Source organism: Ranitomeya variabilis, chromosome 5 (genome assembly GCF_051348905.1).
Source record: "Ranitomeya variabilis isolate aRanVar5 chromosome 5, aRanVar5.hap1, whole genome shotgun sequence".
Taxonomy (NCBI): domain Eukaryota; kingdom Metazoa; phylum Chordata; class Amphibia; order Anura; family Dendrobatidae; genus Ranitomeya; species Ranitomeya variabilis.
Window position 1 is genome coordinate 400,562,685 of NC_135236.1, and position 24,863 is coordinate 400,587,547.

The 24,863-nt window shown below is 43.3% G+C and overlaps 1 protein-coding gene across 1 annotated transcript in view; it reads left to right on the forward strand.

Annotated features, from left to right (window-relative positions):
- Positions 1-24,863, forward strand: part of PNPLA8 (patatin like domain 8, phospholipase A2) — an 89,699-nt gene that overhangs the window by 24,190 nt on the left and 40,646 nt on the right. The window contains exons 2-7 of the mRNA XM_077265081.1: positions 329-1,389; positions 2,576-2,725; positions 4,905-5,056; positions 5,315-5,409; positions 7,782-7,953; positions 15,022-15,079. Coding sequence (XP_077121196.1) covers positions 361-1,389; positions 2,576-2,725; positions 4,905-5,056; positions 5,315-5,409; positions 7,782-7,953; positions 15,022-15,079 — 1,656 coding nt within the window. The 5' untranslated portion in view covers positions 329-360. The remainder of the gene's footprint in view (positions 1-328; positions 1,390-2,575; positions 2,726-4,904; positions 5,057-5,314; positions 5,410-7,781; positions 7,954-15,021; positions 15,080-24,863) is intronic.

The following is a 24,863-nucleotide window of genomic DNA, read 5'->3' on the forward strand; positions in this document are numbered from 1 at the left end:
GGGGTGTGTGTCGGAGAAAAAGCTAGAGGACGATGGCCGTTTCATGTCTAGTGACGCTTTTACGGGTACAAACTCTGGACCGAGAGAACTCGAATGGACTCATAGAAGCGCCGTGTAGATGCGAAACGGCCGTTGTCCTCTTGCTTTTTCTCCAGCACATACCCCCTGTTCACCACAACGGTGTTCCAGCTTCAGCTTTTCTCTTTGTTGCTTCACATTGAATTACTTCTGCCAATACTGACCCACTGTACGTTTAATTCAGTTACACAGAATGCAGTCTTGTGACATTGACCTTGATGTTTTCAGCACTTTTTTTTTCATGTTTCAGATGGCATATGAGCAATTGTGGCAATAAAAGTAATGCCAGTGCTGTTGCTGCTGGATACGTATCTGTATTTTGTGGCGTCAAGGAGGAGGATCTGGAGGAGACCTGACTTAAGCTTTGTGTGCTCCTACTGCAGACACTTTACCAATTACTCAAACATCCACTGTAGTAACTTTTTCTCAAAGTTTCAACAACACAAAAGTCCATACAGGAGAGCCAGAGAAAGAGACTTTCTTCACACCAAGTCCCAAAGTCATTTCTACTCAGTAAGCTCAAAAGTCAGTACTACTACTAAGGGAATTGCTATCGCAAAGGCGTCTATGTCACGGATTAAGAATACTTTGGATTCTGTCACTAAAGTTGTCTCAAGCACACATGGAGACTTACTTTCACGTATCGTCCGCCCAAAGCCAAATTCAGCCAATATTGGGAAAGAAGAAACTATCCAAATAAGGGAGGCGAGTGCAAGCCAGTCTGACTCTGATAAAGGAGAAGTTCAAGACTCTGACCAGGACCTTCCGAATCAGTCCAAGAAATCCAGTAGTACAACCAAATCTACCTCGCAGGCGGCCCAAGCCAGTTCTCCCAAGCCAGTGGATGCTTTAGAAGAAGGCACGGAGCACAGAAACGGGGTGTTCCATGCCAGTTATATTACCACTAACTTTGGGGAAACCTATAACTTCTTGTCTCATCATATAAACTCTTACTTTGCTAACGAAACAAAGATGGAGAAAAATAACATTACCCAAATTGATAAAGACCACACTATTGATCTAAGCAGTGACAAGGAAAAAGATTTGGCCCCCGAAACTGAAGACGGCTCAAGTTCTGCAAAGAAAAGCATTTCAAATTTCCTAACAAATCAGTCCAGTAACGTCCATGCTTTTGTAGGTAATTATCTTGGTGGTCTTGTGCCTAAGTTCAAGCCTGAAATGAAGCCTGCCTTAGAGGGAAAAGCCAAAGAACTAGAAAGTGGTGAAGCCACGAATAAGACAGAGCAAGAAATAAGTAAAGATAAAGGCGTGGATGAAAAAGCCAAGCGATTGTCTCTTCAGAGGGAAAAGGTAGGTTAGAGTGTCTGTCTCCGTAACTTCCATAGAAATGAATAGGAGGAAAAGAAATGGCTCCGCTCGCTATTTGTGGTTCGGAATACAACCAGCATTTTTACAGCTTTCTCTTTGCTTTCTAAGCCATTGCCTTATCAAGTCAAGCAGTAGTTTGTATTCAGGTAGCAGCTATCAAATATACTTCTGACTCCTATTCACACAGCTTTTTTTATTTGCCTGCATAATCTTTTGGAGCTGCCTTGATGTTGACTTTTTGATGTTAGACAGTGTCTGATTTTCTGGCATAGTGAGGTGGCAGACATTTCCGATATATAAAGTTAATGTGAATTTAGAGGAGATTGTACGTCAGCTATGGTGCCCGTGGTTCATTTAGGGAATTGATTATTCAGATATAAGACTGCAGAGCAAAATGTTTTCCTATAAAAGTGAGTGTGTGGTTTATCCACCAGTGTCTAGATCCATACCACAAGACTGTCAAAAAGAGAATATATATCAGCCGTGCAAGACTGAAAAATCGATCAGCAGTAACTGGAGTCCAGAAATACAGATAGATGCACATACTGCAAGTGTAGCCTTGTGTACAGATAACAGGCAGTAACCAATCAAAGGGAGCGATTATAGGGGATTTCTGAGCTCAATCTAAATTTCCACTCTCCGTCTATGTGGCTGCAGATTGCTGAATTATGTCTGTGTGCAACATGCACACTGTCAAGATTATCCTCTACTCCAGTTACCGTATATTTCTCTTCATGTTCATGAAAAAGTCTGTTTGTGACCACAGGCATGCAAATCGCGTATTGTGGTCATATGACCACCTGCTTGAGCTGGAAATAGACTGGAATCCTGACAGCATGCACATTGCGCACTCACGAATCAGCAGTCTACAGTCACATAGAATGACTGCGTACTTTTATGATGAGACTGTAAAAACCCTTTTAAGAAAGTCTACATCTGGCTATGAGAGGATCGTATTTTTTATTGTAACATTTTTCATTCCTCAACGGGAAGTTTTGTGAACTTCATTGGATCCATTGAGTGTTATTTTGCCCACAGATCGTCTTGTCGTTCTCCAGTGCTGCAGTAAATGTCAACACCTATTGGGTATAGCTCTTATTTTGACCGAGTGGGCTTGCTGATATGCAGAGGGAGGTAATGGATCTATCTTTTACTGTGTTACATCTAGATTATTGCACGTGTGAGCGTTGATAACAGAACAAGATCTTTAGTTCAGTCCCTGAAAAGAGCTACGGACCGAAGATTATGCATCAATCGGGTTGAAGAGTTGAATTGTCACCTTCTGGAGTTTCCCGAAACCAGGGGAGTCGCAGTTAAGGTATGAAGTGACTGTGAATTCCCAGTAAATTCTGTGGGTCAGTGCACAGATTTATGAATCGGATTTTCCTTTAATACTACATTAAAGTGACCATACATATTGGCTGCATCTACCATTTTTTAGCAGAATTGACCAATCTTTGGTAAATGGTCACATTTCGAACGTCCGTTTCATTGAGTAGATCTAGAAATGTTGCCAAAGTCTTTGAAAACTTGCTTCTACCTTCTGATTTTTTGGGGTAGTTTTTGATTGTCCTATATGGATATTATTTTGCTAGAAGATCTGACACTTGAAGTTAACTAGCTTCGGGAAGGGGGTTAACTTGCTGTTTAACATCTACAGAATTGGTAATGAATGGGGTGATGGGTGTCCCCATGCTTTTTGCTGGCCCCTCTTCTGTATACAGCCACATCCCCTGCTAGGTAGGCCTTTGTATATACATATCGCTGTCATTCACAGTTATACATTACCCTGCTGTACATATACGCAGGTGTGCGGGAAGCTCCATGATCTGTCCATTCTTGCATAAGGCCTCATTTACACAGTGGTAGCAGTGTGACCGAGAACCATCCGTGTGATCAGCAGTGGTGGTATATAGCAGATATTGGTAACATCGAGGAAGGCATGAGCAGCACCCGTCTATCCGTCCTGTGGGTGTGATGCAATTCCCCACTCCACACACTGTCCTGAAAACAAGCAAAAGAAGGCAATCCAATTAGTTATTGAGCAGAAAGAAAGGATTGTCTCCAGCGTAAAAATTCATATGAATAAAACTTCACTTTTATTTAGAACTTTCGTAAGAACATGGTCTCAGGCATGTACAAGTTGTAGGGTCCCTGGTAAACTACCAACGCATTTTGACCTATGAGGTCATGGTACTTCATTTGTTGTTCAGTAGACTAACTGAGCCACTTAAAAAAAAAAAACACTAATTTCCGTGATGCGATTTTTTTGCGGAAAAAATCGCAACATTTGCACAAAAAATGCGGAATACACTGTAAATAATAGGAGGCATATGTTAGCGTTTTTTTCGCGTTTTTATCACGTTTTTATAGCGAAAAAACGCGAAAAAAACGCTAAAAATCCTGAACGTGTGCACATGGCCTAAACCTGCAATATAGGACACAAATAAATAGTAGGCACATCAATATTAAAACACACACTTAGAAATGAGGAGCATGGAACGCACAGGACTGGAGACCACTAGGTCTGCTTGTCGTTCACTGCAGAGAGGTGAGCGAGCATTTATCTCCAGATCTTATCAAATGTGTCCAAGCACCACCTTCTTACATGTGTAATCCTATGCACTACGCTATTCACTTCACATATCCACGTAGCTCCTGAAGGTCTTTTAGGAAGTTTCCAGTTTAAGGTAACATTTTCTGTGACCTATAGCAGTATTCTTTAACGTTGCGAGCAGCAGCTCCTCCACCAGTCCAAACAGACAGACCTTAGGATGTATGATTATTGGAGCACCTACCTGAGTTTCCAGATATTCCAGAACATTGTGCCAATAGTTTTGGAGTATGGAACACTCCCAGAACATATGCATTATTGTTCCATCACCATTAGACATCTCAGACATTCTGCAGATTCCAGCCTGCCCATTTTATACAACTGTGAGGGGTATAAAAGATCCTGCTGAGGACTGACAAGCAGGTGACCGGGGCTATCAAGTATAGAACCAATGTCATCTTCATCGATGTTATGCAAGCTTGGAGATGAAAGTGGATATGTAAACCCGCGCTGCCAGTATACAATAGGAGACCAGATGCGGTTTTATATGTCGGCATGTTTTTAGGTAATCACAATGATTAGATTTTATATCCACTTTTATCTCCATTTTTGTACACTATCTGTTTGGTGGATCTGCAGTAGAAGTTAGCAAATGGGTTGTTCCAACCGCGGAAGTGGGCAAATTCCACTTTTACTTTTTCCTTTCTAATCCAGATAAGACCCTATTGCGATTATTGTCATTCCAGTTTATAGCTACAGATCTTCACCAATAATAGCTATATCCTCCCTTCATTGCTGCAGATTTGTTTCTTTCATTGGGGCTAGGCATCTATAAAAGTTGGATAGCGGTTTAGCAAAGCAGCCTAAAATGGTGAGGTTAAATGGCATTGACTTTTTGTTCCACAAACATTTGAATGCAACTTATTTTTCTTGTTAATTTTAGGAAAAGGCCATTCCTTACTTACTGCGACTACGGCAAGCACATGATGAAACCCTCCGGGCTGCCGTAAGAGAAGCGTTGGCATTGATTGGCTACAATGACCCAGTTAAGGGCAGAGGAATTAGGGTGCTCACCATCGATGGTGGGGGAACCAGGTAAGCCTGTTCCTGGCTTATACTACTCAATATAAAGCTAAATAATATACAATAACATTTCTTTTGTCTACTATCTGATAACAAGAAAAGTCTGATAAGCTTGCCACCGCAGCAATTCAGTATACTGTGGACTATACTCCGCTTTTACTAAATTTTGCAAATCACATGATATACACTCTTTTATACCTGCGCTTCCATTGGGCTTCAAACTGTGGCTTTCTGATTTTTTTTTTTTTCCCCCCCACGTTATTTCTGCAGAGGAATTGTAGCTCTACAGACATTACGGAAGTTAGAAGAACTGACCGGGAAGCCCGTGCATGAGCTGTTTGATTACATCTGCGGTGTCAGCACAGGTAAAGGGATATAAAGTTTAGTTTTTACTGGCACTGATGGCTATTCCCAAGTTTAGAAGTTATCCGTGATCCATGGTATAAAGCATGACTTCCAGACTGATGGGACACAAAACAATCCAGAGAATGGGATGTCTGAAAATCCCCGTGTGAATGGAGAAGTGTTCGATAATGCGCATTGATGTCCATTAATTCTTATGGGAGTTCAGAAAACAAGCCAAGCACTGCATTCCACTATCTCCTGCAGTCGCATTATAAATGAATGAATGGAGTGGAAGTTTGCATGATTGACCACCGCTCATCTTTAGAGCCCTGATTGTTAGGATCATTGGGGATCAAGACTTCCATGATTGTGACGTTTTTCCCTATCTGGTGAATAGCAGATAACTCTAAATTTGAGAATACCCCTTTAATTATGATTTATCTTACTGTATCTGCAAACTGATTGTGTGTTTGTACATAAGGTTATCAGGTGAACTATATAGCGTCAGGTGTCGACCTATATCCCCAACCCATCTAATCCAAGGGTTGTGGTATTACCCTATTTTTTGTTATTTCAGCGTGCTGCCCAACTCATACATGGGCCGTAGAGTTGTATACGATCACACTCAAAAATAAATTCATTTTTTCCTTTCTAAAGCATTTGTAATCTGTTCTGAGACAGTGGATTGATGATCTTGTGGTCAGTGTAGCAATATTGGAGGGAGGACATGAACATTTCTCTGACATCGATCAATGTAATTGTTCTGCTCTTGTCCAGCATCACTCTCTCATAAAATAATAATGGCTTACGGTATACACTTATCAAGCAAACCTGCCATAATGCCGCAGCAGAAACCTTGTATCTGTACATATGTCAGGAGCGTGTTGTATTATGGATGGGTTATTCAGTCCCGGCAGCATCATAACCGATTGCAACCTCTGGCTCAAAGGCCTCAGTGGTAGAATGAAGCAGTTCTAAGGGCTGCAAAGAGTGTTACTATTTATCACATCAATGCCATGGCACAAATAATATGCCACAGATGGCTGATGAGAGGTGGTTGTGGCAGTGAAGTGGGCACCGATTTGGAGAATGGGGGGTCTTCTCCCTTTTTTGCAGTCGAGAATGAAGAAAACATGCATGTGGCTCCCTCTATCAGGTTTATGTCAGTGGCTGAATTGTATGCCATTTTCATAAACTGTAATGAAAGTAGCCACTAGCCTGCATGACCATCTCCATTTTGGGGTGTCATACAGGGGTCGGGGATACCACAGATGACCAAACACTACACTAAGTAGCATTTACCTGCCCCTGCTCACACGCTTTGCTTAATGACATAAAATACACATGCTTGTCTATTGGGGGTCACATAGATTGGCTGTTGTGCCCCCCTGCCATAAGGCATGAAATGTGGCCCATCAATGGACTGCACATAACTTGCCAATGTTTCCACAAGGTCTGGACATACATACATCTATGATACACAGAGGAACTGGTCTTCTGAAATGTGTACGGTATTTAAAAAAAATAAATAAAATAAAATCTATGGACTGCAAATGTTGCCGTATGAAAAAAGCCCATGCTTGGCAACCCTGCCTGTAAGTTGTAACCTTGAGTTTTTGCGCCATCTTTTGCACTAAAGTTCTGTAGGGAATTGCATTGGGACACCTGTGCAGCCACTGGGGAGAAATCCGACTTGCCTTTAACACTTTACAGAAGCTGTTCTTCTTTCTGTAAAAGAATATTGGCATCTAGTGATCACACTGGCACAGGGGGACATAGCTGCAGGCTCCCGACCTCCCAAAATACTCTCCTGCCCTTCTGTGTATTAGGGAATGGCACACTGTAATCCTTTATAGTCAGGAATTCCTTGGCTGTACACAGTCCGTCCACACAGGATAGGAGAATGCCTTACAGACTCGTTACAAATAAAACTCGTTTGTTCAGATGGCTCTTTCTATACAGTATAACGTGTTTTTTCACTATTCATCAGTACAAGAAAGTCTCATTTTTCGGTGAACTTGTTTGATCCTTTATAGTCTATTTTCACACACAATGTTTTGTCTGCTGAGACCGTGTAATGTTGTTCTGGTATTTGCACACTAGATGGCACTATAAGGGTACACTTGATGACTGAACATTTTCAGCCTGTTTCTTCTAAGCCATGACCAATGCATTTGATGTGCTCCTTGGAGCTAATCCCAGAGAAATTACCAAATGTTAAACATACCCACTGAGGTATCATTTAAGATATCTGAATATTAAGCCATCGTTTTAGGAAGCCACCTGGATAATTAGGCCTTCGTATGGATGTGGGAGTATGTGTTATAATTCATGTTGTATGTATGCATTTTCAGGTATGTTTTATATACAATCATATTTTCTTCTTTACTAGGGGCAATACTGGCATTTATGCTGGGATTATTTCACATGCCTCTTGATGAGTGTGAAGACCTGTATAGTAAATTAGGAAGTGATGTCTTCAAGCAGAACGTTATTGTGGGAACAGTAAAAATGGGCTGGAGCCATGCCTACTACAATAGTGAAATGTGGGAAAAGCTGCTCAAGTAAGTACCCAGGCGTGTAGGCAATCACCCCTAACTGTTATATAATCAGATGGAGCACAATATCGTCGGTGTATCATTATAGATTTATGTAAACTCCTATAGCGATGGGAGAACCGATTCACAGGACTCCGGTCCATCAGCCAGGTCAGTAATCTGTGACCAATGGACGGGAATATGTCAAAGATGCTATAGGATTTTTACAGGATGAAAAGAGTGAAGTGGTCAATAACGATGTTGAGAAGGCTGAACTTTTAAATTCCTATTTTGCATCTGTTCTCTTAGAAAGCAAATGTAACAGCAACTGATCTTCACGGTGCCATCGAAGGAATAAAATAATCCACACTATCCTTAAAGAGAGAGATGGTGAGGGAACACTTAGCTAATTTAAATGAATTTAAATCTCCTGGTCCAGATGAATTACATCCTAGGGTACTGAAAGAGTTAGCAGAAGAAATTGCAGAACCACTAGCCAGAATCTTTGAAAACAGGAGAAGTCCCAGAAGATTGGTGAAGGGCAAATGTTGACCCTATCTTCAGAAAAGGAAAGATGATGGAGTCAGGAAATTACAGGCCAGTGAATTCAGCAAAGCATTTGATAAAGTATCTAATACTATCCTGATTGAAAAAATTACCAAGTATGGGATTGACAAGGCTACAGATAGGTGGATTTGTAACTGGCTCAGTGATCGTACTCAAAGAGTGGTAATAAATGGTTGCACATCCAATTGGAAAAGTGTTTCAAGAGGGGTGCCACAAGGCTATGTCCTGGCCCCAGTGTTGTTCAACATTTTTATAAATGATCTAGATAAGGGAACCAAAGCTAGGAGGGATTGCTAAAGGTACCTTCACACTAAACGATATCGCTAGCGATCCGTGACGTTGCAGCGTCCTGGATAGCGATATCGTTGTGTTTGACACGCAGCAGCGATCAGGATCCTGCTGTGCCATCGTTGGTCGGAGCAGAAAGGCCAGAACTTTATTTCGTCGCTGGATCTCCCGTAGACATCACTGAATCGGCGTGTGTGACACCGATCCAGCGATGTCTTCACTGGTAACCAGGGTAAACATTGGGTTACTAAGCGCAGGGCCGCGCTTAGTAACCCGATGTTTACCCTGGTTACCAGCGTAAACGTAAAAAAACCAAACACTACATACTTACATTCCGGTGTATGTCCCCCGGCGTCCGCTTCCCTGCACTGTGTCAGCGCTGGCCGGCCGGAAAGCAGATTACAGCGGTGGCGTCACTGCTGTGCTTTCCGGCTGGCGCTTACACAGTGCAGAGAAGCACAGCGCTGGGGGACAGACACCGGAATATAAGTATGTAGTGTTTGTTTTTTTTACGTTTACGCTCGTAACCAGGGTAAACATCGGGTTACTAAGCGTGGCCCTGCGCTTAGTAACCCGATGTTTACCCTGGTTACCAGGGGACTTTGCATAGTTGGTCGCTGGAGAGCTGTCTGTGTGACAGCTCTCCAGCGACCACAAAGCGACGCTGCAGCGTTGCTAAATGTGACGGTACCTTAACACTAGAGAAGGCTCTAGATAAGCTTGAACAATGGGCAGTGACTAAAGGTACCTTCACACGAAACGACTTTGTAACGATATCGCTATCGATCCGTGACGTTGCAGCATCCTGGCTAGCGATATCGTTTAGTTTGACACGCAGCAGCGATCAGGATCCTGCTGTGATATCGCTGGTCGCTGAATAAAGTTCAGAACTTTATTTGGTCGTCCGATCGCCGTGTATCGTTGTGTTTGACAGCAAAAGCAACGATACCAACGATATTTTACACTGGTAACCAGGGTAAACATCGGGTTACTAAGCGCAGGGCCGCGCTTAGTAACCCGATGTTTACCCTGGTTACCAGCGTAAACGTAAAAAAAACCAAACAGTACATACTCACCATCTGATGTCCGTCAGGTCCCTTGCCGTCTGCTTCCCACACTGACTGAGCGCCGCAAAGTGAAAGTGAAAGTACAGCACAGCGGTGACGTCACCGCTGTGCTCTGCTCTCACTGTACGGCGGCACTCAGTCAGAGCAGGAAGCAGACGGCAAGCGACCTGACGGACATCAGATGGTGAGTATGTACTGTTTGTTTTTTTTTACTTTTACGATGGTAACCAGGGTAAGCATCGGGTTACTAAGCGCGGCCCTGCGCTTAGTAACCCGATGTTTACCCTGGTTACCCGGGGACCTCGGCATCGTTGGTCGCTGGAGAGCGGTCTGTGTGACAGCTCTCCAGCGATCAAACAGCGACGCTGCAGCGATCGGCATCGTTGTCGCTATCGCTGCAGCGTCGTTTCGTGTGAAGGTACCTTAACAGAATGGTATTTAACAGGGAGAAATTCAAGATTCTATATCTGGGCAAGAAAAACAAAAATGACATCTATAGAATGGGAGGAATAGAATAGATCACAGACTGCACATGAGTCAACAGTTTGATGTAGCAGCAAAAAAGGCAAACACATTTCTAGGATGTGTAAAGAGAAGCATAGAGTCTAGATCACGTGAAGTAATTATTCCCCTCTACTCCTCCTTGGTCAGGCATCATCTGGAATACTGTGTTCAGTTCTGGGCACCACATTTAAAAAAAGACATTGAAAAACTGGAGCAAGTTCAGAGAAGAGATACAAGGATGGTAAGCAGACTGCAAAGTATGTCCTACAAGGAACGGTTAAAGGATCTGGGAATGGTTACCTTGCAAAAAAGAAGGCTAAGAGGAGACTTAATAGCTGTCTACAAATATCTGAAGGGCTGTTACAATGTAGAGGGATCATCCTTATTCTCATTTACACATGGAAACACGAGAAGCAATGGAATGAAACTGAAAGGGAGAAGATACAGATTAGATATTAGAAAAAACTTTGACAGTGAGTTCTCCTTCAATGGAAGACTTCAAACCGAGGCTGGACAGACATCTGTCTGAGATGGTTTAGTGAATCCTGCATTGAGCAGGTTGGACATGATGACCCTAGAGGTCCCTTTCAACTCTTAACATTATACGATATGTCTATGATCCTATGAATCCCCTAACCTCTTGGCATTCCTCGTTCTTCTTTTGACTAGCCAGGCTAGCATGAAGTCATCATTGCGACGAAAAGTCATAATTGCGACATCTAATAAAGAGTAGCTGAGAAGGGCAGGAGATACGCAGGACGCCTTTCGGTACTCGGATTACTGACCTGGCCAATGGACCAGAGTTACATGAGTCAATTCTCTCATCTCTACAGTGATATTTATGACATCCTTTAGGCCAGGGGAACCTCAGGCCCCAGGGCCATTTACCACCCTTGATGACATTTTATCAGGCCCCGAGCAGATTCTCAGGGACCGCTTTCTTGGGCAGGGAAGTGTATTTTGAAAACGACCAGCTCATTAATTTCTTCTTGCTCTGTTGGCACACACATGCAGTGTTCACTACTAAACACTGAAGGGCATGCAGTGAAAGACTATGTCCTGACACCAGTGCCAGAGTCAGGATGCACTTTGTGGGCAGAGTTTGTACGGCCCCCGAAGGATGGTATAAACATCCAAATGGCCCTTGGCAGAAAAAAGATTCCCCAACCCTGGTTTAAGCCAGGTTCATGTTTTCCAAGCAAATTTCTGCTACATGCCCCATTTTACGCAGATGCTCAGCATTTCTTTGTTGCATTGCAAAGGGTGACAATGGAGTCACAAATTGGCTGCGAATTTGCAGCATAATACCACAACCTAGTATACAGGAGGAATAAGAGTCATGCTAATAATAAAGATATATTTCAAACAACTTTATTAGTTAGATCAATCACATAAATATCTTAAAAGTAGGGCTTTAGAAAACGAAAAAAAAGCCCATAATACAGAGCAACCAGATAAGTAAGTAAATAATTTACAGGGTTACAAATAAGTGACATATAATCCAAAGTTGAATAGGAGCCTGGCACAGCACCAAGGTATGTGGGCAGAATTTAATAATGTATTGCTATAGCACATAAAATATTATCATGGCGTAAATTCAAACAATGATATGTTGGAGTCCCTTCGTAATCATAATGGAGGTATATTTCCCATGTAGGTACTAGTGGCCACTAATTAAAACTCCCCATATATTTTGAACTCAATATGGCCATTCCAAACTCATATTAACATCAGCAAAGTGTGCACAGCAAGACCATATATTATAAAGTATATTTACCCATCATAGTGTCCTGGTGCCTGTGTCAGAGCTCCTTCCCCAATGCACGTTTCGGAAATGAATTTCCTTTTTCAAGGAATATATGGTACTGCTGTGCACACTTTGCTGATGTTAATATGAGTTTGGAATGGCCATATTGAGTTCAAAATATATGGGGAGTTTTAATTAGTGGCCACTAGTACCTACATGGGAAATATACCCCCATTATGATTACGAAGGGACTCCAACATATCATTGTTTGAATTTACGCCATGATAATATTTTATGTGCTATAGCAATACATTATTAAATTCTGCCCACATACCTTGGTGCTGTGCCAGGCTCCTATTCAACTTTGGATTATATGTCACTTATTTGTAACCCTGTAAATTATTTACTTACTTATCTGGTTGCTCTATATTATGGGCTTTTTTTTCGTTTTCTAAAGCCCTACTTTTAAGATATTTATGTGATTGATCTAACTAATAAAGTTGTTTGAAATATATCTTTATTATTAGCATGACTCTTATTCCTCCTGTATACTAGGTACTTCTGAGTCGCTTTTTTCACAATATGCAATTTAGCATATAAAGGCATACGAATGCAATGCAATACTTATTGACTATAATGTTTTGGGGACTATATGTGCAATAATACCACGACCGCATTCATATATTTGCTTTGCTTGAGTTCTGTTACATGGATGCAGCTGATTTCCTCGTTGCACTAATTGCTTCATGGAATGACTTGCAAACACCGGTTGTACAGATTCCAGTGTTTTGTTGTTACCTGTCTTCTCCAGGCATGCTAGTAAAGGCCCCGTCTCACATAGCGATTTACCAACGATCACGACCAGCGATACGACCTGGCCGTGATCGTTGGTAAGTCGTTGTGTGGTCGCTGGGGAGCTGTCACACAGACAGCTCTCTCCAGCGACCAACGATCAGGAGAACGACTTCGGCATCGTTGAAACTGTCTTCAACGATGCCGAAGTCCCCCTGCAGCACCCGGGTAACCAGGGTAAACATTGGGTTACTAAGCGCAGGGCCGCGCTTAGTAACCCGATGTTTACCCTGGTTACCAGCGTAAATGTAAAAAAAACCAAACAGTACATACTTGCCATCTGATGTCCGTCAGGTCCCTTGCCGTCTGCTTCCTGCTCTGACTGAGCCGCCGTACAGCGAGAGCAGAGCGCAGCGGTGACGTCACTGCTGCGCTCTCGCTGTACGGCCGGATCTCAGTCAGAGCAGGAAGCGGACGGCAAGGGACCTGACGGACATCAGATGGCAAGTATGTACTGTTTGGTTTTTTTTACATTTACGCTGGTAACCAGGGTAAACATCGGGTTACTAAGCGCGGCCCTGCGCTTAGTAACCGATGTTTACCCTGGTTACCAGTGAAGACATCGCTGGATCGGTGTCACACACACCGATTCAGCGATGTCAGCGGGACCTCAACGACCAAAAAATGGTCCAGGCCATTGTGACACGACCAGCGATCTCACAGCAGGGGCCTGATCGCTGGTACGTGTCACACATAGCGAGATCGCCACTGAGGTCGCTGTTGCGTCACAAAACTTGTGACTCAGCAGCGATATCGCTAGCGATCTCGCTATGTGAGACGGGGGCTTTAGTCATACAGGTCAGCAGTGTAGGACGGCTGACAGGTTAAAGGATGCTTCATTATCACCAGGGAGGAACAGAGACAGTGGCTTATCATGCATGATTCATGAGGACACTGTGGGAAGGAGAAATCCGATGTGATCACAAAGTAACTGGAGGTCACATTGCAGAACACATGCAGATAGGTGTTGATTTTTTAAATTTTTTGCATAAAACGCTAAGATACAAAGGAACATCTTATTTATGAAACCGTAAGTAGAAAATATTATGTTTTACAGTGACACTATGTATGGCCATTATATCATTGGTACCCTGCATTGAGCAGTTTCCCCTGTGCATTACAAATGTTGACAGATTTAAAGAGGACCTGTCACCTGCTCATAATTGAGTTAAATACCTTGGAAAAATCCCTGGGCTTCCCTATGATTCGGCCACTCTCTTCCGTTTTATGATGCGTTGCTCTATTGCAGAGATATTCACCTTTGTTGCTTTTGGAGCACAATATGTGAAATCTCAGCTTGTTGTCCAATTGGGTGTTTTTTTCAAAGTCTTCTTTTGGGGCGTGTGCTTCGATTTCACCTTTCACATCTCCGCTGTTTCTACGTTTTCTAGTCCAGCTCCCTTGCTGTGATTGGCAGCATCTGGGAGGGAGAGGAGAAAGCGCACACCCCCATAGAGAACATGGTGTAGAAATGGCAAGTTGATCGGCAAGCAGAGAGATTTCACATATTGTGCTCCAAAAGCAATGAATGTGAATATCCCTGCAATGAAGTGACACAGGGCAACACGGGGAAAAAAGTAGTAGAATCGGAGAAGTTCAGATAAATTTTTACAGAGTATTTTATGCAATTTTTTTAAGCTAGTGACAAGCTCTCTTTAAACCGTTTTTGAAAGTGAATGATCAGTGTACTAAGCAAAAAAAAAAAGAATAAGAGGACAAAGAAGCAGACATCTCTAAGGTATGTTGCAAAGTTTCTTATCTTCACTTGTACTAATCATTTGTTAAATCAAAAAGTCTAGTTGCTGTTGAAAGAGGTCATATGGCAGGTATGTGGCACTATTTCAGTGAAATAACATATGTAGTATACCTGCCCGGTCATGCGCCTTTCTCGACTGATTTCAGGTTGTAACCTCATCGATATTGCTCATTTCCGATGCAGAAGTGAGCAGCTCTAGAATATCCCCGGATAGCCTCTGTTTATAAAATCTTTATTATTCTGCTATTGATAGTAACAGCGGGTCATTGATATGCTGTATAATCATACATTTTATTTTTATTTATTTTTTTAAGAGAAAGAATGGGCGCTGACCTTATGATCGAGACATCAAGGAAACCCCTATGTCCTAAAGTAAGTACTTGAAGGTGTGTCACTACTACTTTAATCCCCTTTCATTTGTCCCATTTTTAGTTATTTGATCCCATAAATTTAATTTGTGCCTATATTTTTCTCACTTCACCAGCTAAGGCTATGAGCACACGTAAGAAAAGAGGTGCAGAATTTTCTGCACAAAATCCGCATCTCCTGGCAGAATCCGCAGCCGCAGATTTGCCGCGGTTTTTATGCGGATTTAGTGTGGTTTTTGTGCGGAATTGATGCGGATTTTGTGCGGATTTTCTGCAGTTTTTCCCAATGCGGATTTCTATCATGGAGGGGTGCAGAAATGCTGCAGATCCGCACAAAAGAAGTGACGTGCACTTCTTTGAAATCCGCAGCATTTCCGCACTGATTTTTCCGCACCATGTGCACAGCTTTTTTTTTTTTTTTTTTTTTTTTTTTTTACATTGATTTACATTGTACTGTAAATCACAGTGCGGATCTGCAGCGTTTCTGCACGGAAAAAACGCTGCGGATCCGCACTAAATCCGCATCATGTGCACACCGCCTAAGACTATTTCATACTGATGCATCTCACACAAATATGATTACACAAATATTTAAATACAGGATGTGATGCCAGAAAATAAATACTTTCCCAAGCCACTGTGTATAACCCACAGAGAGATAAGCTTCCAGGAGCAGGGCAGGTAATAACAATATATTAGAAAAGTGCTAGTTAGGACAAATGAAAGAGGGTTAAAGAAGTGGAAAACCTCTAAGTTGTGAGACACAATGGTATAACCATGGCTTGTTTTGGGGAATTGCAGTCTATATAGCAGGTAATGCAGTAAAGAACTGTGCAATTGGGACAGGTCATCTTGGTCAATGTGGTCTGTGAGTGACTGTATTCATAGGACCATGAATGGTATCAGGCGAGTGCTGCTAACATAACACAGCATACAAATTCTTACTTGTACAATTCACTTTCTTTTCCTTTTACAGTGAGGTTGTGCTGTTTTCCAGTACAGGATTACCCTGTAGTATATTAGCATGTATATTTAATTCCTTTAATGTACTCTTCACTACCTCTACTTAGAGGCCTTTTTATATAGTTTAATGGTCTGTCATATATCACTTTTATTGATGGTAGCATAGATGAATACACTGGCTTAGTTACGTGACCTTAAGTCCTTAGGTTTTAGGCATGTTACAGGGCTTCATTTTATAATTAAAGGGTGTGTCCAGGTTTGAGGTGATAGTCTGCAGTCACTATAGGTGGCCGCAGGCTTCTGAACTCTCACTGCAAGCACTGCACACTTTTAGGATTGATCCTTGCCGGTGGTAAGAGTTGACGATCATGTCAGCACAAGTATGTGATTGTATACTTCTGGCCACATTCCGACTAGACGTGTCCGGCCTTGCTCAATTCATTTTCATTGAGGCCACACATGTCTAGTCAGCACATGACTTCATGTATGCAAATCTCCTTCACCAAAGAATCCTGACAGTGTGCAGTGTGCACAGTGAGAATTCAGAAGTCTGCAGTCACATAGAATCACTGCAGACTCATCACAAACGTAGACAACCCCTTTAATACTTGTAACATAAGTAAAAATATGAGAATTAGCATCACAAAAATTTTTACATCCTGATAGATGACGTTGTCTCTGGAGTCGTTCTCTTTCATCTTTTCAGACTCCATTATGACTTTTCTTATCCATAGCTTGTCTCTGCAGACTTCCATCTTCTCCATTCTTCTGCAGCACATCTCCACATTAAGCACTTAAAGAAAGCTCTATTATAATGCTCCTGAATTAAAATATCAGTAGCAGCAAATCAAATGACTAAACTGTACTGTACTTATGTATAATAAACCTAGACAATCGGCTGAGCTCCTTCTCTGATTCCTCATGTGGTCTCTGTTCGATCTCTGTCTCTGTCTGAGTTTCTGTCACAATCCTGCGCTCTTTCTCCTCCTTCCGCTTTTTGTCTTGTTCTCGCTCTCTGCTTTCATTCTCTCTACATTTCCCTTTGTTCTCCAGTGTTGCTTGCATACCTGCCTAGCGCCTAAGGGCTGGTCCTACGTAGGTCAGGCGCGCACTGCTACTGTGCCGGCCCTGCACTGCCACCTTTCAGCCCTTTGGCTGTCTCGATCCGCTTGCCAGATTGGAGCAATGAAACAGCTGGATGTGGTTTGGAGGCCGCAGTTGGCCTAGGTTCTGTCTATAGAAAGTTGTTAGATAGTGACTTAAAGGGAACCTGTCACCCCCAAAATGGAAGATGAGCTAAGCCCACCGACATCAGGGGCTTATCTACAGCATTCTGGAATGCTGTAGATAAGCCCCCGATGTATCCTGAAAGATGAGAAAAAGAGGTTAGGTTTTGCTCACAAAGGGGCTTTCCCGCTGTGGTCCGGTCCAATGGGCATCGCGGTCCGGTCCAGCGCCTCCCATCTTCTTACTATGACGTCCTCTTCTTGTCTTCACGCTGTGGCTCCGGCGCAGGCGTACTTTGTCTGCCCTGTTGAGCTTATCTGCAGCATTCCAGAATGCTGCAGATAAGCCCCTGATGCTGGTGGCCTTAGCTCATATACGATTTTTGGGGGTGACAGATTCCCTTTAATCGGGCAAATGCCGAGCATGTAAAAAGGAACCCTTAGTCTATTTTCAGAGTTCTGACCATATAATTGAAGCTTCCGGATCATTTATTGTTTGCAGACAATCCTCGGAATATTATAAAAGTGAATATTTCTGCTTCTTTCGATTTTACAACAAAGTGGCCTTTTGTTTGAGGCAGTTGTTTTCCGGCTTTGAAAAGCATCTCTTACCCTTAAGTGGATCAATTATTCATTTAGTATAATACAACTGTGGGACGGGGAGTTTATTCACTGCCATGTTCTGCTTTATCAAGTGCTGATGTAATGCTGCGAAGCTGCAGGAAAACACAAAGGCCACTTCATAAAATGTAGCATTGCAAATAGTAATCCAATTGACGGAGGCACTAGACGTCCTGTGATTCTGAATGTCAGCCGCTCTGTGCGTATGTCTCACTGGAAAAGTTCAGGATGAGTCTTGGTACTGTGTTTGGAAACACCCCATACTGACGAGGGCTGCCCAACAGGATGTGCTGGATCATCATGTGAATTCCCGGCTGATGCGGTGTAGGACATTCTGAATGGCCGCGATCTTGCAGATGCTCAGCAGCATGGGGTTTATAGTATTGTAATATCAACGTGCTGATTACTGGCCATTACACCTCACATACAACCAGTTTAGACCAATGACTTCTAGAAACAAAAAGGAACCTTACGGGCAGTCTGAAATCCAGATTATCCATTTTATGCGCTGCATAGGAGCCTTAATAACACCCTTCTGTACAGGATGATGTGTATCTAGCTACAGTCATGGGTACAAGTGCACGTTTGTTTCTAGTTATTGTATCCTCACCACCCGTCCTGAGATCCGAGCACTGCAGCTGGCCCTTTTGAGTGAACTAGTACTACTGGTTTCTGGTGCACTGGTGACCGGGGCACAGCTGTGAGAGGAAACAAGAGGACAGTGTTGGGTCCCTTCAGTCTCAGAATAGGTGTCTATTAAAGGGAATCGGTCACCGGGTTTTTGTTACTTTATCTGAGAGCAGCCCAATGTAGGAAAGAGACTCTGATTCCAACGATGTATCACTTAGTTTGCTGGGTACAGCAGTTGAGACACAATCAGTTTTTAGATGCATGTAGCAGATCTCCGCATACTAACCTCACCCACATCCCTGATTAGTAACTTTCTATGTACATTTTATGTTGACAGTAAGCTGCTAATCAGTGGTTGAGGCGTGGTTGGACCAGGAGGCACATGGGCAGCTAGTCTGGCAGTGATAATCTCCTGCTTATAAAACCTTTATTGTATTGAAGCAACAGCAGCACACAGCCTAATAAGAGACACAGCTGAAATCGGTGTCTTTGCCCCTGCCTCATGCTGTCCTCAGATTACATTGCAAAAACCTGGTGACAGATTCCCATTAATTACCAGGCTCTCCTCAGAAATTGGGCTCTTGGCAGAAAAACCGTGATGTGATCACATACATCTAAAGAACAGAAATAGAAAAATGACGAATTGAAGGAGTTGTCTCACAGGATACAGTATTACATTCTGTGATTATTGATAAAACGTGTTTCTAGAGCGGACCGCTCTCCATCAGGTACAAATGCAGATAAAAACATTCATACAGGGTGAATTGCATTCTTATAAGCACATAGACCAGGATTTAGATTGATTGATTAATTAACCCTTACCATGTAATCACTTATAAGTATAAGCATATACCCCCAGATACTAAACAGCGCAATTAGCAATTACAAACAGATATCAATATCCCTATTCAGCCTGTATGGTCTATACATTCATTCAGTCCTTCAGGAACTAATGTGGACAATGTAAAAGACCACAAACTGTTTGGATGTCATTTATGTATTGCAGTGTCAGTGTAAGTTGCAGTACGTGGGACGGACCACTATGCCAATGCATCTCGGGATGAATAAACACAGGTCTAATGTAAAAAAATGGAATTAGGAACCATAGTTTGTCCAGACGGTTTTTTTTTCATGTGCAGGAAAAACCCCGCCAATCGGGAACTTATTATAATAGAACAAATACCGGCTAGTAATATTAATAGATATCAAAGATTGGTGAAGTGGGAAAACTTCTGGATTTTTACATTGTCCTCATGAGTTCCTGAAGGAGTGAATAAATGTAAAGACCATACAGGCTGAATTACCGATACATTGATATCTGTTTGTTATTGCTAATCGCTCTGTGTAGTGTCTGGGGGTATATGTTTATACTGATATGTGACTACATTGGAAGGGTTAAATATTTAATCAATCAAAAGCCCTACACCTATGTGCTTATAGGAATGCAATTCATTCTGTCTGTATGTTTTTATCTTTATTTGTGCCTGATGAAGAAAGCGGTCTGCTCTAGAAACGCGTTCTGTTAATAAAAACAGAATTTTATACTATATCCGGTGAGACAGCACCTTCAGATAGTCATTTTTTTTCCTTGCTGTTTTTGTTTTTATCATCCCAGCTGGGATTGACGACGGCTGCTGCAGTCTGCCTTTCCCAGGGTTGTGCCTGTGCCAGTCAGCCTTTACCAGGGTTGTGCCTGTGCCACAGTCTGCCTTTACCAGGCTTGTGCCTGTGCCAGTCTGCCTTTACCAGGCTTGTGCCTGTGCCAGTCTGCCTTTACCAGGCTTGTGCCTGTGCCACAGTCTGCCTTTACCAGGGTTGGGCCTGTGCCCCAGTCTGCCTTTACCAGGCTTGTGCCTGTGCCCCAGTCTGCCTTTACCAGGGTTGTGCCTGTGCCAGTCTGCCTTTACCAGGCTTGTGCCTGTGCCCCAGTCAGCCTTTCCCAGGGTTGTGCCTGTGCCACAGTCTGCCTTTACCAGGCTTGTGCCTGTGCCCCAGTCTGCCTTTACCAGGCTTGTGCCTGTGCCCCAGTCTGCCTTTACCAGGGTTGTGCCTGTGCCACAGTCTGCCTTTACCAGGGTTGGGCCTGTGCCAGTCTGCCTTTACCAGGGTTGTGCCTGTGCCAGTCTGCCTTTACCAGGGTTGGGCCTGTGCCCCAGTCTGCCTTTCCCAGGGTTGGGACTGTGCCGCAGTCTGCCTTTACCAGAGTTGTGCCTGTACCACAGTTTGCTTTTACCAGGGTTGTGCCTGTGCCGCAGTCTGCCTTTCCCAGAGTTGTTCCTGTGCCGCAGTCTGCCTCCACCATGGTTGTACCTGTGCCACAATCTGCCTTTACCAGAGTTGTGCCTGTACCACAGTTTGCTTTTACCAGGGTTGTGCCTGTGCCGCAGTCTGCCTTTCCCAGAGTTGTTCCTGTGCCGCAGTCTCCTCCACCATGGTTGTACCTGTGCCGCAGTCTGCCTTTACCAGAGGTGTGCCTATGATTGCGCATTTTGTCCAGGTGAGCCTGTCCAACATTTGGCTCCACAACGTCAGCGGGCTCACACATGGGAGCGTCTCTGAGGCACATGGGTGACATGCAATGAATCAGAGCGGGTGGTGTTATTTTGCTTTCTGTTTCTGTGATTACACCTGTCCAATTGCTGCTTACCTGGTTTTCAAGTACCACAGTCTGGTGGCAGGAAACTTAAAGATAGAGTGATTGTGTCAGTACTACACGTCCCATCAGGCCCTGAGCATCCGGTGCAAGAAATACTTACTTGGGTAACATTACGGCAGCTGATGAAGGTTTGGCTGTATTAGGCAGTACATGAACAGTGCTTGAAATTGATGTGTTGGAAGCAGAGCAAATGGGCAAGTATAAGTAGAAGCATCTGTGTGCTTTGAGAGGAACATAGTTGTGATGGGTCAGATTATAAAGGGTTGTCTAGTGTCTGCTACTAGGACAAACCTTTATTGATCTGGATGTTTGGCCCCTATAAAATAAAACCATTTATACTCGCCTCCCGTGTCGGCATTTATGTTCCCGGGGCTTACATACGGTTATTATGACGTGAGCCCTGCACCCAGTCAATGCTGGCATCATTGTCCCCACCTATGCACCTACAAATAATCAAGAGGAAGTGAGTAGCCAGTCACAGCTCTCCCTTCTCCCTTTTTTTTTTTTTTTATTACACATACGTCTGAAGGAAGGGATATTGATGCCAGCACTAATTGGGCGCAGGGCTCACGTGTCATAATAACCGCATGTGAGCCCCGGGAACGTGAGTGCTAACACCGCCGACAAGAGAGGCGAGTAGAAGTGATTTTGTTTCATCAGAGCCAAACATTGAGATCGAGAAGGGGTTGTCCTAGTAGTATGTTGTTAGTACCTACCAAAAGTGGTATATACAAACGTGAACTGGGGGCCCAGTTAAGGACACCTTTTTGGAAGTGCATTAGAACAGCAAGGTGGCTTGTTGTTGAAGGGAAATAGAGGAAAAAAAAAAAAATCTTTAAATCTTCAGCATAGCGAGTGTGAGCGAGCTGAGTGTGACCTGAGCGTAAGTGTGGACGGCGGTAAGTGTGACTTGTGACTCAGTGAAGAGGTATTTGGAAGGCCTTTAACAAATACCTGTGTGAATTTGTGTGAGCTGTTGAATTGGGAGTAGCTATATTCACAAGGGGTTAACTTAGGGTGGGCGGTCATAATCAAGGGTTTATAAGGGGCAGCTGTTTGGGGCTCAAGTCCTTTTTGGAAGTGCATTAGAACAGCAAGGTGGCTTGTTGTTAAAGGGAAATAGAGGAAAAAAAAAAAATCTTTAAATCTTCAGCATAGCGAGTGTGAGCGAGCTGAGTGTGACCTGAGCGTAAGTGTGGACAGCGGTAAGTGTGACTTGTGACTCAGTGACTTTGGAATCAGGGAGTTTCCAAGGGAGGAATTGCTGTTCCAAGTGTTAATTAATACTTTGTATTTGGTTTTATTTAACGTTTCTGTCTGGTGCAATCCCCATTAGGAAATGTGCTCCACAATTGTTAATGCCATCCAGTGCACATCTTGCCACATGTATGCAGTCCTTGATCAGCCGTTCGAGGGTGCATACTGCTGTGCGAGATGTGAGCATGTTGTGGATTTGGAAACCCAGATACTGGATCTAAATGTGCAGCTGGCAACACTGAGATCCATAGACAATATGGAGAGGAGTCTTCTGCTCACAGAGCAGACGCTCAATGGGATAGATCAGGAGGGGGATGGTAGGATGGAGCTGCAGGACAGTGAGGCAGTTAGCTGGGTGACAGTTAGGAAGCGGGGTAGAGGGAAGAGTGCCAGGGAGGCTAGTCCTGAACTTTCACACCCCAATAAGTTTGCTAAGTTGGCAGGTGAGGGGGGTGCCAGTACAGGGGTAGCACTGCTGCAGCCAGGCATGTCCTCTGAAAGCCGGAGGAGTGACTGCTCCAGTAAGGAGGGAAATAGGAGAGCAGGGCAGGCCAGACAGGTGCTGGTAGTGGGGGACTCAATTATTAGGGGAACAGATAGGGCAATCTGTCACAAAGACAGGGATCGTCGAACGGTGTGCTGCCTACCTGGCGCTCGAGTCCGACACATCGCTGATCGGGTGGACAGATTACTGGGAGGGGCTGGTGAGGACCCAGCGGTCATGGTGCACATTGGCACAAATGACAAAGTTAGAGGTAGGTGGAAGGTCCTTAAAGATGATTTCAGGGAATTAGGCTGCAAGCTGAAAGCAAGGACCTCCAACGTGGTATTTTCTGAAATACTGCCTGTACCACGTGCCACGCCAGAGAGGCAACGGGAGATTAGGGAGGTTAATAAGTGGCTCAAGAATTAGTGTAGGAAGGAGGGGTTTGGGTTCCTGCAGAACTGGGCCGACTTCTCAGTTGGCTACAGGCTCTACGCTAGGGATGGGCTGCACCTCAATGGGGAAGGTGCAGCTGTGCTGGGGGAGAAAATGGTTAGAAGGTTGGAGGAGTGTTTAAACTAGGGAATGGGGGGGAGGGTATTCATTTTATAGGTGGGGAAGATAGTGCAGATAGAGACCTGGGCACAAATAAGGAAGTTGGGGGTGGCGGAGGCATGGGGGGTGGGGTTAGAACAGTTAGTAATTTAAGAAAGAATAGAGGTACAGAGAGGAACATCAAGTGCATGTATACTAATGCCAGAAGCCTCACCAACAAAATGGACGAATTAGAACTAATGATGTTGGAACATAATTATGACATGGTGGGGATATCTGAAACATGGCTGGATGAGAGCCATGACTGGGCTGTTAACTTGCAGGGCTATAGCCTTTTCAGAAATGACCGTACAGATAAGCGAGGGGGTGGGGTGTGTCTGTTTGTAAAATCAGCCTTAAAACCCATCCTGCGTGATAATATAGGTGAATCTAATGAAAATGTAGAGTCCCTGTGGGTGGAGATAAGGGGAGGGGGAAAAAATAATAAATTACTGATAGGGGTTTGTTATAAATCTCCAAAAATAATGGAAGCAATGGAGAATATCCTTGTAAAGCAAATAGATGAAGCTGCGACTCAAGGAGAAGTCATTATTATGGGGGACTTCAACTACCCTGAAATAGATTGGGGAACAGAAACCTGCAGTTCCAGTAAAGGTAATCGGTTTTTGACAACTATGAGAGACAATTACCTTTCACAACTGGTTCAGGACCCAACAAGAAGGGGGGCACTGCTAGACCTAATATTAACCAACAGGCCAGACCGCATATCAAATATAAGGGTTGGGGGTCACTTGGGGGAATAGTGATCACAAAATAATAAGTTTTCATGTCTCCTTTAATAAGATGTGTAGTAGAGGGGTGACAAGGACACTAAACTTCAGGAGGGCAAATTTCCAACGGATGAGAGAGGATCTTGGTGCAATTAACTGGGACGATATCCTGAGACATAAAAGTACACAAAGAAAATGGGAGACGTTTATTAGCATCCTGGATAGGACCTGTGCACAGTATATACCGTATGGGAATAAACATACTAGAAATAGGAGGAAACCAATATGGCTAAATAAAGCTGTAAGGGGCGCAATAAGTGACAAAAAGAAAGCATTTAGAGAATTAAAGGAAGTAGGTAGTGAGGAGGCATTAAATAAATACAAAAAATTAAATAAATTATGTAAAAAGCAAATCAAGGCAGCAAAGATTGAGACAGAGAGACTCATTGCTAGAGAAAGCAAAAATAACCCCAAAATATTCTTTAACTATATAAATAGTAAGAAACTAAAAAATGATAGTGTTGGCCCCCTTAAAAATAGTCTGGGTGAAATGGTGGATGAGGATGAGGAAAAAGCCAATATGCTAAATGACTTTTTTTCATCAGTATTTACAAAAGAAAATCCCA